Genomic DNA, 15,041 nt, shown 5'->3' on the forward strand with positions numbered 1-15,041 from the left:
CCTGATCCGCACATCCTCTACCACTTCTGAAACCACATTGCTCTTCCCCAGTCTGATGCTCTGTACATGCCTTCACCCTCTCAATCAATACCTTCCGATACAATTTTCTGGGAATACTCAACAAACTTATGCCCCTGTAGTTTGAACACTCATCTTTATTCCTTTAACCTTTGTACAGTGGCACTATGCATGCATTCCTCCGATCCTGAGGCACTTCACCATGGTCCATACATACATTGAAAATCCTTATTGACCAGTCAACAACACAGTCACCACCTTTTTTAATAAATTCCACTGCAATACCATCTGAACCTGCTGCCTTGCTGGATTTCATCTTCTGCAAAGCTTTCACCACCTCTTCTCTCTTTACCAAACTATTCTTCATGACCCTCTCACTTGGCACAACACCCCAACCAAAACACCCTATATCTGCCACTCTTATCATCAAACACATTCAACAAACCTTCAAAATGCTCTCTCCAACTCCTTTTCACTTCATCGCTACCTGTTATTACCTCTCCACTTGCTCTTTTCACTGATGTTTCCTTTTGTTCCCTTGTCTTATGCACATAATTTACCTTCTTCCAAAACATCTTTTTATTCTCCCTAAAATTTGATAATACTCTCTCTCCCCAATTCTCATTTGCCCTCTTTTTCGACCCTTGGGATGTAAGTTTGAATGGAGGAAAATTAGAGGGAGTGAGGTGTTTTAGATATCTGGGAGAGAATTTAGCAGTGGATGGAACCATGGAAGTAGAAGTGAGTCAGAGGGAGGGGGAGGAGAGGGTTCTGGGAGCGATGAAGAATGTTTGGAAGTAGAGAACATTATCTCAGAGTGCATAAATGGGTATGTTTGAAGGAATAGTTGTTCCAACAGTATTATATGGCTGTGAAGCATGGGCTATAGATATGGTTTATGGAGGAGGGTGGATGTGTTGGAAATGAAATGCTTGAGGACAATATGTGATGTGAGGTGGTTTGATTGTGTAAGTAATGAAAGGGTAAGAGAGATATGTGGAAATAAGAGCATGGTTGAGAGAGCAGAAGAGGGTGTGTTGAAATGGTTTGGGCATATGGAGAGAATGAGTGAGAAAAAATTGACTAAGAGGATATATGTTTCAGAGGTGGAGGGAACAAGGAGAAGCAGGAGACCAAATTGGAGGTGGAAGGATGGAGTGAAAAAGATTTTGAGCGATCAGGGCCTGAACATACAGGAGGGTGAGAGGTGTGCAAGGAATGGAGTGAATTGCAATAATGTAGTATACCAGGGTCGATGTGCTGTCATTGGACTGACCCAGGGCATGTGAAGCGGCTGGGGTAACCCATGGAAAGGTCTGTGGGGCCTGGATGTGGAAAGGGAGCTGTGGTTTTGGTGCATTACACATGACAGCTGGAGACTGAATGTGAATGAATGAGACCATTTTTGTCTGTTTTCCTGGTGCTACCTCGCTGAAGCAAGGGTAGTGATGCTGTTTCCTGTGGGATGGGGTAGCAACAGGAATGGATAAAGGCAACCAAGTATGAATATGTACATGTGTATATATTCCTATAAGTCCACGGGGAAAATGAAACACGTTAAGTTCCCAAATGCACTTTCATGTAATAATCACATCATCAGGGGAGACACAAGAGAGAAATATAACAGTCAGCTGATATACAACAAAAGAGATGTAGCTAGGACGCCATTTGGTAAACATGCAATTGTCCAAGTTATCTAATTTGTATAGACCATCACTAATGTTAAGATTATAATTCTTTGTGTATTTAATGATAGAAGATTCAATGATATTTCTCGTGGTAATAGAGTTAGAGTTGATAACTGAGATGGCATTACTCCAGTCAGTACAATGATCATAGTTTTTAACGTGATTAAACAAGACATTTGATTCTTGTCCCATTCTTATACTATACTTATGTTGCTTAAGTCTTAACAGAAAGATCCTTACCAGTCTGCCCAACATAAAACTTATCACAATTGCTACATGGCACTTTAATGCACCCAGGAGAATTTTTTGGTGAATTCCTGATTAAGATATTCTTTATAGTATTATTGTTGCTGAAGGCAACATTTACATTAAAGGATTTAAGCAACATGGGGATAGGGGAGAAAGAATACTTCCCACGTATTCCCTGCGTGTCGTAGAAGGCGACTAAAAGGGAAGGGAGCGGGTGGAAATCCTCCCCTCTCATTTTTTTTTTTTTGATTTTCCAAATGTAAGAACAGAGAAGGGGGCCAGGTGAGGATATTTCCTCAAAGGCCCAGTCCTCTGTTCTTAACGCTACCTTGCTAATGCGGGAAATGGCGAATAGTATGAAAGGAAAAAAGGAAAGAAAAGTAAAATTATTATTAAAAGGGAGAACTAAAAGATTCTTGGTGTCAGTGGGAGGTTTGGGCTCTATAAAATGATTTCTTTGCTAACTTAAGGGATTTATCAATGAAAGATGTAGGATACTTTAACTTAGGTCCAATAGAATATATCTTCTCAAACTCATCATCAATGAACTCTGGACTGCAAATACGTAATGCCCTAAGGAACATAGATTGAAACGATGATAATTTAACTGTCATGTTGAGATGAGTCATAATGGATATATGAACATACATTGGTAGGTTTTCTGTATATGCTAAACTCAACTTGTTTCCTTGCCTATGGATTTTGCAATCTAAAAATGGTAACATACCATTATTTTCATTTTCTACAGTAAATTTGATGGAAGGTACTAAATTGTTAAGTAAGGGGAGAAATATTTGTAGATTATCATTTGTTGGCCAAACACAAAGAAAGGTATGTATAATTCATACCTGCTGCCCTCATTCATTCCTGTTGCCATGCCGCCACACATGATATGACAACCCCCGCACGCGCACGAGGTAACGCTAGGAAAAGACCACATAGACCACATTCATTCACACTCAGTCTCTAGCTCTCATGTATAATGCGCTGAACCACAGCTCCCTTTCCACATCCAGGGCCAACAAAAGTTTCCATGGTTTACCCCAGATGCTTCACATGCCCTGGTTCAATCCATTGACAGCACGTCGACCCTGGTATACTATGTTGTTCCAATACACTCTGTTCCTTGCACACCTTTCACCCTCCTGCAAGTTCAGGCCCCGATTGCTCAAAATCTTTTTCACTCCATCTTTCCAACTCCAATTTGATCTCCCACTTCTCCTCGTTCCCTCCATCTCGGACACATATATCCTCTTGGTCAATCTTTCCTCACTCATTCTCTCCATGTGACCAAACCATTTCAAAACACCCTCTTCTGCTCTCTCAACCACGCTCTTTTTATTACCACACATCTCTCTTACCCTTTCATTACTTAATCAAACCATCTCACACCACATACTGTTCCTCAAACATCTCATTTCCAGCACATCTACCCTCCTCTGCACAACTCTATCCATAGCCCACGCCTCGCAACCATATAACATTGTTGGAACCACTATTCCTTCAAACATACCCATTTTTGCTTTCCGGGATAATGTTCTCACCTTCCACACATTTTTCAACCCTCCCAGAATTTTCGCCACCTCCCCCACCCTGTGACTCACTGCCGCTACCAAGGTTCCATCTGCAGCCATATTCATACTTGCTGCCTTCATCTGTTCCCATCACCACCCCACCAAACAGGAAACAGCATCCCCCTTTCCAGCAAGGTAGCACCAGGAAAATAACCATATAATATTGTTGGATCTACTATTAAAACATACTCATTTTTCCTCTACGAGATAACAGTCCCTCCTTATACACATTCTTCATCACTCCCAAAACCTCCGTCCCTTCCCCCACCCTACAATTCACTTCTGCATCCATGGTTCCATTTACTGCCAAGTCCACTCCTAGATATCTAACACACTTTACTTCCTCTAATCTTTCTCCTTTCAAACTTGCATCCCAACTAGCTTGTCCCTCAACTCTGCTGAACCTAATAACCTTGCTCTTATTCACACCAGTTGGATCTTGAAACAGATATGAGTAAGACATATGTCAGTATGGCATGTAGAATTTGTATACCTGTTCAGCATTCTTTTATCCTACCCAATTTCTATCATGATTATCTAGTTTTTTATCAAAAACTTCATAATATAATTCTATAATTTCTTTTTACCTCTTATTTTAGATTCTTTAGTTCATGGATTGATTCACCCAAACTTTCAATGAACTTTTTGACAGCTCTTTCATCAGCAGTTGCTGCTTCACCTGTGACTCAAATATTGTGTAAGCTATATCTTTTAAATCTACTGAACCAACCATGACTTGCTGTGAAGTTCTCGATGTAATCCTCTCCTGCTTGCTCCTTCAGAGTCTCAAAAAGACTTGTAGCCTTTGCCTGAATTGTTAGTAAGCTTAGTGGTACACATTTTTGAATTTAATCTTCAATCCAAAGCATCAACAACTTTCCCATTTTGTGGATGGACCCTTGTCGCTGCTTTATTATCGTAGACTTCGTGTGTGCCAATCCTTTCGCTGCTTTACATATTTTTTCTTTGTCCTATAAAATTGTGAAGGCTGTCTAATGGGACGACTATAGATCACATGCAATAACATTAACTTTTTCTTCCTTCATATTGGGCGATTACCTACATTCTCAAATCCAAATTTAGCAACTTCCCTAGCTTTTTGCCATATCTATCAACAAGTGATGGGTTTTTCCTCTTGCTCGTCATCTTCTTTGGGGTTTAATACAAAAATGGTTTAATCCAACATGAAAATTTGTTAGATTCACCTGAATAATATGCATTTACTGAATGGTAACTAGAGCAATAACTGAGAGAAATGCAGTTATATACACAATGCTAGGATCATATGATATTCACTATTGTATGTACACAGCCATTACCATTGGCGGATGTATGACCGAGCGTATCTTATATTACAGGCATTTTCTTAATTCACATTTTTTGGTCATATATAAAGATGGTCATAAGTCAGCGAGAATCTGTAAATATTTATTTACCTATTTATCAAATTCAACCTCCATCTCCCGCGTTAGCACAAGTAAACAGACAAGGAATGGCTCAACCCACCAACATACACATCAGGGATCCCACTCTTTTACTGACATAAAATTCAAGGCTTTTTCCAGGATATTTCCAGGATCTGTAAATGTTTTCCAGGATATTTTCTACAGGGTTTTCAGCCCACTTGATCTTAAATGGACTTCAATGAACAAACCATCTGGATAACACTGATCATTGGTTTGTGTTTGTTCTATTGAACACATTTATAGCTTAGTTACCATGTTAGTTCTAATGATTTAGGATTGGACTTGTATTGACAGGACTCTCAAGAACTTTCTGTATGAGGCTGGCTTTCAATGCTTTATGCGCCATAAGATGACCAATTTGCATGATACAGAAATTTTCTGACAGCACTGTGACTAAGGCCATTTACCTGAAATATTGGAAATCTGTAGCATTCAAAGGATTTCCATAAAGATCACCATTATACTAAGTTTGGTAAAAATTCATTTTCATCAACCATACTCAATTCTTGATGTTAATAAGTGCATGATGCTACTTCTTGGATAATCACAAACTTATGACTCAGAACTTCAACTAGTTTTCAATGGTTAGTGTCTTCCTATTGTACATGTATATTCTATATTCTTTATAAATTATTACTTGGACCGTGTACACATACATGTAAGCACTACTTCCTTATATACCTCTGACTCCTCACCAACTCCCTTAGTTTCATTCCCCATACCTTTTGCCATTCCTCACTCTCAGTGTCTTTAGTATCTCCTCACCCGAGCTTTTTCATGCTCACTCACATTCAACACCCTCTTCCTATCCATATGATTTTGTCTTTTTGTAAATCCACTTAATACATTCACCCTTGCCTCCACCAATTCATGATCAAACATTTTACACAAGCTGCACCCTTCAGCACATGCACATCCAAGACTCTTTTGGAATCTTGTAGGTTAGTTTATATATAATCCAATAAGGCATGCTTACCATCAGTCCCACTCACCATCTTTTTGATCAAGGTATTTCCAGTCTCCATTCCTATTTTAGCAGGCATTTACAAATGGCATTCAAGAATGGGAAAGATTGTCTTTCACCCATCCCTTATACTGTGATCATAGATGTTAGTTTTCTATAGTATGAAATAAAGATCAGTGCTTTTTATGACCCTTGCACTCATATTTTGATATGTGTATTATGTTACTGACTTCTCATTGAGGTATAATTCAAAAGTTTCCTCACTTATGGCATGGTGTGTAATGTGGTTGGTGGTTAATTGGGTTCTTAAAATTGAGATTTTTACACTACTTTCAACAATGGATATAGATTTATGAGTGTGGAAAATATCCCAGACATCAGAAAAATAGCTTTGATTAAGAGTACATTTAAACCTTTCGAATTTTCACCCCATGAATATTGCTTCAAACCAGTCTATCATATGTTAAACAGAGTCTTTCAGAATGCATGTGCAAATGGGAATGAAGCCTCCTTGACCTTTTGGACCTTATTCTTGTCATATTACACTTCCAAGCCAAAGTAGATTCTGGCTCAGATTAGATGTCATTTTTCATGGTACATGGATATGGCACTCATTTCATGACATAAGAACACACAGATCTTTTCACAACTTGTGACCTCTGGGGAGTACTTAAATTATGATTTGTAATTAATACTGATTATTATTAATTTTCAGGACATTATGATAATCTTTTGATTAAAGAACTGTTGGTCCAATCCATATTTTTTCATTAATTTGGTCCTTACCTAGGTTAAATTAGTTTGGATTTGAAAGGTTTGATATGAAGTGGTGGATGAAATTGTGAGAAGGCATTGAAAAGGTGCATGGATGAGTGATTTGAAGGGCTTTGTATACCTGAGTCATATCATGGAATTGGGAATCTAATTAATGATGATAGCTGGAGTAGATAGGAAGATGAAATACCATTTTTTTTTTCTTTGATGCAGATGTCGTTCTTCATCCTCAACCCGCAAAAACACTTTGTCAGATGTAGTTAACGTGGAAGTCCCTGACCATGACCTGGAACCTCCTAAATTCAGCCGGCGTGCTCTAGAACGCCTTCTGAATGATTGGGCAGCATTAAGAGCCATGATCATGACTGGCCACAAGGAGGAAACTCCCCCAACTGCTGCATCTACAGATGAAATCAATTTTATGCAGTACCAAGGACACACCACCCATTTAGACAAATTCACATACTGCCTACTGGTGAAGCTAGCAACACAGGTAAATCGGGAGTTTGAATGTATGATAATGACAGTGATTTTTTTTTTTCTTCTTTGCAAATATAGCAGCCACCATTTTACATTTCAAGTTAATGAGACATTAACGGACTCATTTTTTATTCTTATTAATGTAGGTTGAGCACCGTAATCTTAAATTGAAGCAGTTGATAAATAGTGATGATGATGAACGCAAGATGATTGCTGATACCATGGTGACTGCTCTCATCAACACACTCATTAGAGAACTTCACAATGATTCTGTGCCTGGACGCAAGCAAGAAGCAGAGAAGGTAAGAATATATTTAAAGATACAGGCGGGCATTGTTTGGCTGTCATGTGTGGTGTGCCATAATCACATTCCCCTTTCACAGCTGAGCTCCACAGACCTTTCATTAGTTTTCTTAAGCTAGTTCACTTGTCCTAGTTGAATCCATTGACAGCACTTCACCCCCTGTATACCACATCATTCCAGTTCACTGTATATCATCTACGCCTTCCATCCTACTGCATATGCAGGAGGGTGAAAGGCTTAGAAAAGCACCCTGAATCACTTTGGTATTTTATCTCAACAACTTCATTTTCCCACTTTGATGCCAAAAAACACCACAGGTCCGTACCTGTGTGTATTTTAGTCTTAGAAAAGCACCCTAAATCAATCTGATATTTTATCTAAGCATTTTTGTGGCGTGGGAGGCAAGTTGTTAGAAGCACTGAAAAGTTTTTATCGAGGATGTAAGGCATGTGTACGTGTAGGAAGAGAGGAAAGTGATTGGTTCTCAGTGAATGTAGGTTTGCGGCGGGGTGTGTGATGTCTCCATGGTTGTTTAATTTGTTTATGGATGGGGTTGTTAGGGAGGTGAATGCAAGAGTTTTGAAAAGAGGGGCAAGTATAAAGTCTGTTGTGGATGAGAGAGCTTGGGAAGTGAGTCAGTTGTTGTTTGCTTATGATACAGCGCTGGTGGCTGATTCATGTGAAAAACTGCAGAAGCTGGTGACTGAGTTTGGTAAAGTGTGTGAAAGAAGAAAGTTAAGAGTAAATGTGAATAAGAGCAAGGTTATTAGGTACAGTGGGGTTGAGGGTCAAGTCAATTGGGAGGTAAGTTTGAATGGAGAAAAACTGGAGGAAGTAAAGTGTTTTAGATATCTGGGAGTGGATCTGGCAGCGGATGGAACCATGGAAGCGGATGTGGATCATAGGGTGGGGTAGGGGGCGAAAATCCTGGGAGCCTTGAAGAATGTGTGGAAGTCGAGAACATTATCTCGGAAAGCAAAAATGGGTATGTTTGAAGGAATAGTCGTTCCAACAATGTTGTATGGTTGCGAGGCATGGGCTATGGATAGAGTTGTGCGCAGGAGGGTGGATGTGCTGGAAATGAGATGTTTGAGGACAATGTGTGGTGTGAGGTGGTTTGATCGAGTAAGTAACGTAAGGGTAAGAGAGATGTGTGGAAATAAAAAGAGCATGGTTGAGAGAGCAGAAGAGGGTGTTTTGAAATGGTTTGGGCACTTGGAGAGAATGAGTGAGGAAAGATTGACCAAGAGGATATATGTGTCGGAGGTGGAGGGAACGAGGAGAAGTGGGAGACCAAATTGGAGGTGGAAAGATGGAGTGAAAAAGATTTTGTGTGATCGGGGCCTGAACATGCAGGAGGGTGAAAGGAGGGCAAGGAATAGAGTGAATTGGATCGATGTGGTATAACGGGGTTGACGTGCTGTCAGTGGATTGAATCAGGGCATGTGAAGCATCTGCGGTAAACCATGGAAAGCTGTGTAGGTATGTATATTTGTGTGTGTGGACGTGTATGTATATACATATGTATGGGGGTGGGTTGGGCCATTTCTTTCGTCAGTTTCCTTGCGCTACCTCGCAAACGCAGGAGACAGCGACAAAGCAAAAAAAAAAAAATGTTTTACCGCCTGAATGCCAAAAAAGCATCAAAGGTCCATAGGCTTAGAAAAGCACCCTGAATCACTTTTGTATTTTATCTCAACAACATTATACTGCTTTGATGCCAAAAAACACCACAGGTCCGTACCTGTGTCAATTTTAGTCTTAGAAAAGCACCCTAAATCAATCTGATATTTTATCTAAGCATTTTTGTTTTACCGCCTGAATGCCAAAAAGCACCAAAGGTCCGTACCTGTCTCAATTTTAGTCTTAGAAAAGCACCCTGAATCACTTTTGTATTTTATCTCAACAACTTCATTTTACAGCTTTGATGCCAAAAAACACCACAGGTCCGTACCTGTGTCGATTTTAGTGTCAGAAACCCACCCTGAATCTCTCTGGTATTTTATCTGAACTACTTCATTTCACTGCCTGGATGGGAAAAAACACCAAAGGTCCTTACCTGTGTCAATTTTAGTCTTAGAAAAGCACCCTGAATCACTTTTGTATTTTATCTCAATAACTTCATTTTACCACTTTGATGCCAAAAAGCACCACAGGTCCGTACCTGTGTGTATTTTTTTCTTAGAAAAGCACCCTAAATCAAACTGATATTTTATGTCAACAACTTCATTTGACCGCCAGGATGCCAAAAAACACCACAGGTCCGTACCTGTGTCGGTTTTGGTGTGAGAAAAGGACCCTTAATAACTCTAGTGTGATATCTGAAATCCTTCATTTCACTGCCTGGGTGGCAAAAAACACCACAGGTCCGTACCTGTGTCGATTTTAGTCTCAGAAAAGCGCCCATAATCATTTTGGTAATTTATCTCAACTACTTTATTTGACTGCCTGGATGCCAAAAAAAAGAACATGTCCGTACCTGTGCCGATTTTAGTCTTAGAAAAGCACCCTAAATCAGTCTGATATTTTATCTAAGCATTTTTGTTTTACCGCCTGAATGCCAAAAAGCATCAAAGGTCCGTAGCTGTCAATTTTAGGCTTGGAAAAGCACCCTGAATCACTTTTGTATTTTATCTCAACAACTTCATTTTACTGCTTTGATGCCAAAAAACACCACAGGTCCGTACCTGTGTCGATTTTAGTGTCAGAAACCCACCCTGAATCTCTCTTGGATTTTATCTAAACTACTTCATTTCACTGCCTCGATGGGAAAAAACACCAAAGGTCCGTACCTATGTCAATTTTAGTCTTAGAAAAGCACCCTGAATCACTTCGGTATTTTATCTAAACAACTTCATTTTACCACTTTGATGCCAAAAAACACCACAGGTCCGTACCTGTGTGTATTTTAGTCTTAGAAAAGCACCTTAAATCAATCTGATATTTTATGTCAACAACTTCATTTGACCGCCAGGATGCCAAAAAACACCACAGGTCCGTACCTGTGTCGGTTTTATTGTGAGAAAAGGACCCTTAATAACTCTAGTGTAATATCTGAAATCCTTCATTTCACTACCTGGGAGGCAAAAAACACCACAGGTCCGTCGTATCTGTGTCAATTTTAGTCTAAGAAAAGCGCCCAGAATCATTTTGGTATTTTAACTCAACTACTTTATGTGACTGCCTGGATGCCATAAAACAGCACAGGTCCATACCTGTGTGTATTTTATTCTTAGAAAAGCACCCTAGATCAATCTGATATTTTATGTCAACAAATTCATTTGACCGCCAGGATGCCAAAAAACACCAGAGGTCTGTACCTGTGTCGATTTTAGTCTTACAAAAGCACCCTAAATCAATCTGATATTTTATCTAAGCATTTTTGTTTTACCACCTGAATGACAAAAAACACCAAAGTTCCGTAGCTGTGTCAATTTTAGGCTTAGAAAAGCACCCTGAATCACTTTTGTATTTTATCTCAACAAATTCACTTTACCGCTTTGATGCCAAAAACACCACAGGTCCGTACCTGTGTCGATTTTAGTGTCAGAAACCCACCCTGAATCTCTCTGGTATTTTATCTGAACTACTTCATTTCACTGCCTGGATGGGAAAAAACACCGAAGGTCTGTACCTGTGTCAATTTTAGTCTTAGAAAAGCATCCTGAATCACTTTTGTATTTTATCTCAACAACTTCATTTTACCACTTTGATGCCAAAAAACACCACAGGTCCGTACCTGTGTTATTTTAGTCTTAGAAAAGCACCATAAATGAATCTGATATTTTATGTCAACAACTTCATTTGACCGCCAGGATGCCAAAAAACACCACAGGTCCGTACCTGTGTCGGTTTTAGTGTGAGAAAAGGACCCTTAATAACTCTAGTGTAATATCTGAAATCCTTCATTTCACTGCCTGTGTGGCAAAAAACACCACAGGTCCTTACCTGTGTCAATTTTAGACTTAGAAAAGCACCCTGAATCATTTTTGTATTTTATCTCAACAACTTCATTTTACCGCTTTGATGCCAAAAAACACCACAGGTCCGTACCTGTGTCGATTTTAGTGTCAGAAACCCACCCTGAATCTCTCTGGTATTTTATCTGAACAACTTCATTTCACTGCCTGGATGGGAAAAAACACCAAAGGTTTGTTTTACCACCTGAATGGCAAAAAACACCAAAGTTCCGTACCTGTGTCAATTTTAGGCTTAGAAAAGCACCCTGAATCACTTTTGTATTTTATCTCAACAAATTCACTTTACCGCTTTGATGCCAAAAACACCACAGGTCCGTACCTGTGTCGATTTTAGTGTCAGAAACCCACCCTGAATCTCTCTGGTATTTTATCTGAACTACTTCGTTTCACTGCCTGGATGGGAAAAAACACCGAAGGTCTGTACCTGTGTCAATTTTAGTCTTAGAAAAGCACCCTGAATCACTATTGTATTTTATCTCAACAACTTCATTTTACCACTTTGATGCCAAAAAACACCACAGGTCCGTACCTGTGTGTATTTTAGTCTTAGAAAAGGACCCTAAATCAATCTGATATTTTATGTCAACAACTTCATTTGACCGCCAGGATGCCAAAAAACACCACAGGTCCGTACCTGTGTGTATTTTAGTCTTAGAAAAGGACCCTAAATCAATCTGATATTTTATGTCAACAACTTCATTTGACCGCCAGGATGCCAAAAAACACCACAGGTCCTTACCTGAGTCGGATTTAGTGTGGGAAAACGACCCTTAATAACTCTAGTGTAATATCTGAAACCCTTCATTTCACTGCCTGGGTGGCAAAAAACACCACAGGTCCGTACCCATGTCGATTTTGGTCTAAGAAAAGTGCCTAGAATCATTTTGGTATTTTATCTCAACTACTTTATTTGACTGCCTGGATGCCATAAAACAGCACAGGTCCGTACCTGTGTCGATTTTAGTCTTAGAAAAGCACCCTAAATCAATCTAATTTTTTATCGAAGCATTTTTGTTTTACCGCCTGAATGCCAAAAAGCATCAAAGGTCCGTACCTGTGTCTGTTTTAGGCTTAGAAAAGCACCCTGAATCACTTTTGTATTTTATCTCAACAACTTCTTTTTACCGCTTTGATGCCAAAAAACACCACAGGTCCGTACCTGTGTCGATTTTAGTCTTAGAAAAGCACCCTAAATCAATCTTATATTTTATCTAAGCATTTTTGTTTTACCACCTGAATGGCAAAAAACACCAAAGGTCCGTACCTGTGTCAATTTTAGACTTAGAAAAGCACCCTGAATCACTTTTGTATTTTATCTCAACAACTTCATTTTACCGCTTTAATGCCAAAAAACACCACAGGTCCGTACCTTTGTTGATTTTAGTGTCAGAGACCCACCCTGAATTTCTCTGTTATTTTATCTGAACTACTTCATTTCACTGCCTGGATGGGAAAAAACACCAAAGGTCCTTACCTGTGTCAATTTTAGGCTTAGAAAAGCACCCTGAATCACTTTTGTATTTTATCTCAACAACTTCATTTTACCACTTTGATGCCAAAAAACACCACAGGTCCGTACCTGTGTTATTTTAGTCTTAGAAAAGCACCCTAAATGAATCTGATATTTTATGTCAACAACTTCATTTGACTGCCAGGATGCCAAAAAACACCACAGGTCCGTACCTGTGTCGATTTTAGTCTTAGAAAAGCACCCTAAATCAATCTTATATTTTATTTAAGCATTTTTGTTTTACCACCTGAATGGCAAAAAACACCAAAGGTCCGTACCTGTGTCAATTTTAGACTTAGAAAAGCACCCTGAATCACTTTTGTATTTTATCTCAACAACTTCATTTTACCGCTTTAATGCCAAAAAACACCACAGGTCCGTACCTTTGTTGATTTTAGTGTCAGAAACCCACCCTGAATCTCTCTGTTATTTTATCTGAACTACTTCATTTCACTGCCTGGATGGGAAAAAACACCAAAGGTCCTTACCTGTGTCAATTTTAGGCTTAGAAAAGCACCCTGAATCACTTTTGTATTTTATCTCAACAACTTCATTTTACCACTTTGATGCCAAAAAACACCACAGGTCCGTACCTGTGTTATTTTAGTCTTAGAAAAGCACCCTAAATGAATCTGATATTTTATGTCAACAACTTCATTTGACCGCCAGGATGCCAAAAACACCACAGGTCCGTACCTGTGTCGGTTTTAGTGTGAAAAAAGGAACCTTAATAACTAGTGTAATATCTGAAATCCTTCATTTCACTGCCTGTAGCAAAAAACACCACAGGTCCGTACCTGTCGATTTTAGTCTCAGAAAAGCGCCCTGAATTATTTTGGTATTTTATCTCAAGTACTTTATTTGACTGCCTGGATGCCATAAAACAGGACAGGTCCGTACCTGTGTCGATTTTAGTCTTAGAAAAGCACCCTAAAGCAATCTGATATTTTATCTAAGCAGTTTTGTTTTACCGCCTGAATACCAAAAAGCATCAAAGGTCCGTACCTGTGTCAATTTTAAGCTTACAAAAGCACCCTGAATCACTTTTGTATTTTATCTCAACAACTTCATTTTACTGCTTTGATGCCAAAAAACACCACAGGTCTATACCTGTATCGATTTTAGTCTTAGAAAAGCACCCTAAATCAATCTGATATTTTATCTAAGCATTTTTGTTTTACCACCTGAATGATAAAAAACACCAAAGTTCCGTAGCTGTGTCAAATTTAGGCTTAGAAAAGCACCCTGAATCACTTTTGTGTTTTCTCTCAACAACTTCATTTTACTGCTTTGATGCCGAAAAACACCACAGGTCCGTACCTGTGTCGATTGTAGTTTTGGAAACCCACCCTGAATCTCTCTGGTATTTTATTTGAACTACTTTATTTCACTGCCTGGTTGGGAAAAAACACCAAAGGTCTGTACCTGTGTCAATTTTAGTCTTAGAAAAGCACCCTGAATCATTTTGGTATTTTATCTCAACAACTTTATTTTACCACTTTGATGCCAAAAAACATCACAGGTCCGTACCTGTGTGTATTTTAGTCATAGAAAAGCACCCTAAATCAATCTTATATTTATGTCAACAAATTCATTTGACCGCCAGGATGCGAAAAAACACCACAGGTCCGTACCTGTGTCGATTTTAGTGTCAGAAACCCACCCTGAATCTCTCTGGTATTTTATCTGAACTACTTGATTTCACTGCCTGGATGGGAAAAAACACCAAAGGTCCGTACCTGTGTCAATTTTAGTCTTAGAAAAGCACTATGAATCAATTTGGTATTTTATCTCAACAACTTCATTTTACCACTTTGATGCCAAAATACCTGTGTGTATTTTAGTCTTAGAAAAGGACCCTAAATCAATCTGATGTTTTATGTCAACAACTTCATTTGACCACCAGGATGCCAAAAAACACCACCTGTGTCGGTTTTAGTGTGGGAAAAGGACCCTTAATAACTCTAGTGTAATATCTAAAACCATTCATTTCATTGCCTGGGTGGCAAAAACACCACAGGTCCGTACCTGTGT

The 15,041-nt window shown here is 39.1% G+C and overlaps 1 protein-coding gene across 1 annotated transcript in view; it reads left to right on the top strand.

The window, feature by feature from the left end:
* Positions 1-15,041, top strand: part of hyd (E3 ubiquitin-protein ligase hyd) — a 312,986-nt gene that overhangs the window by 132,300 nt on the left and 165,645 nt on the right. Inside the window, exons 17-18 of the mRNA XM_071667186.1 lie at positions 6,947-7,226; positions 7,360-7,515. Coding sequence (XP_071523287.1) covers positions 6,947-7,226; positions 7,360-7,515 — 436 coding nt within the window. The remainder of the gene's footprint in view (positions 1-6,946; positions 7,227-7,359; positions 7,516-15,041) is intronic.

The sequence above is a fragment of the Panulirus ornatus genome, chromosome 11, assembly GCF_036320965.1.
Source record: "Panulirus ornatus isolate Po-2019 chromosome 11, ASM3632096v1, whole genome shotgun sequence".
In the NCBI taxonomy this organism is placed as follows: Eukaryota; Metazoa; Arthropoda; class Malacostraca; order Decapoda; family Palinuridae; genus Panulirus; species Panulirus ornatus.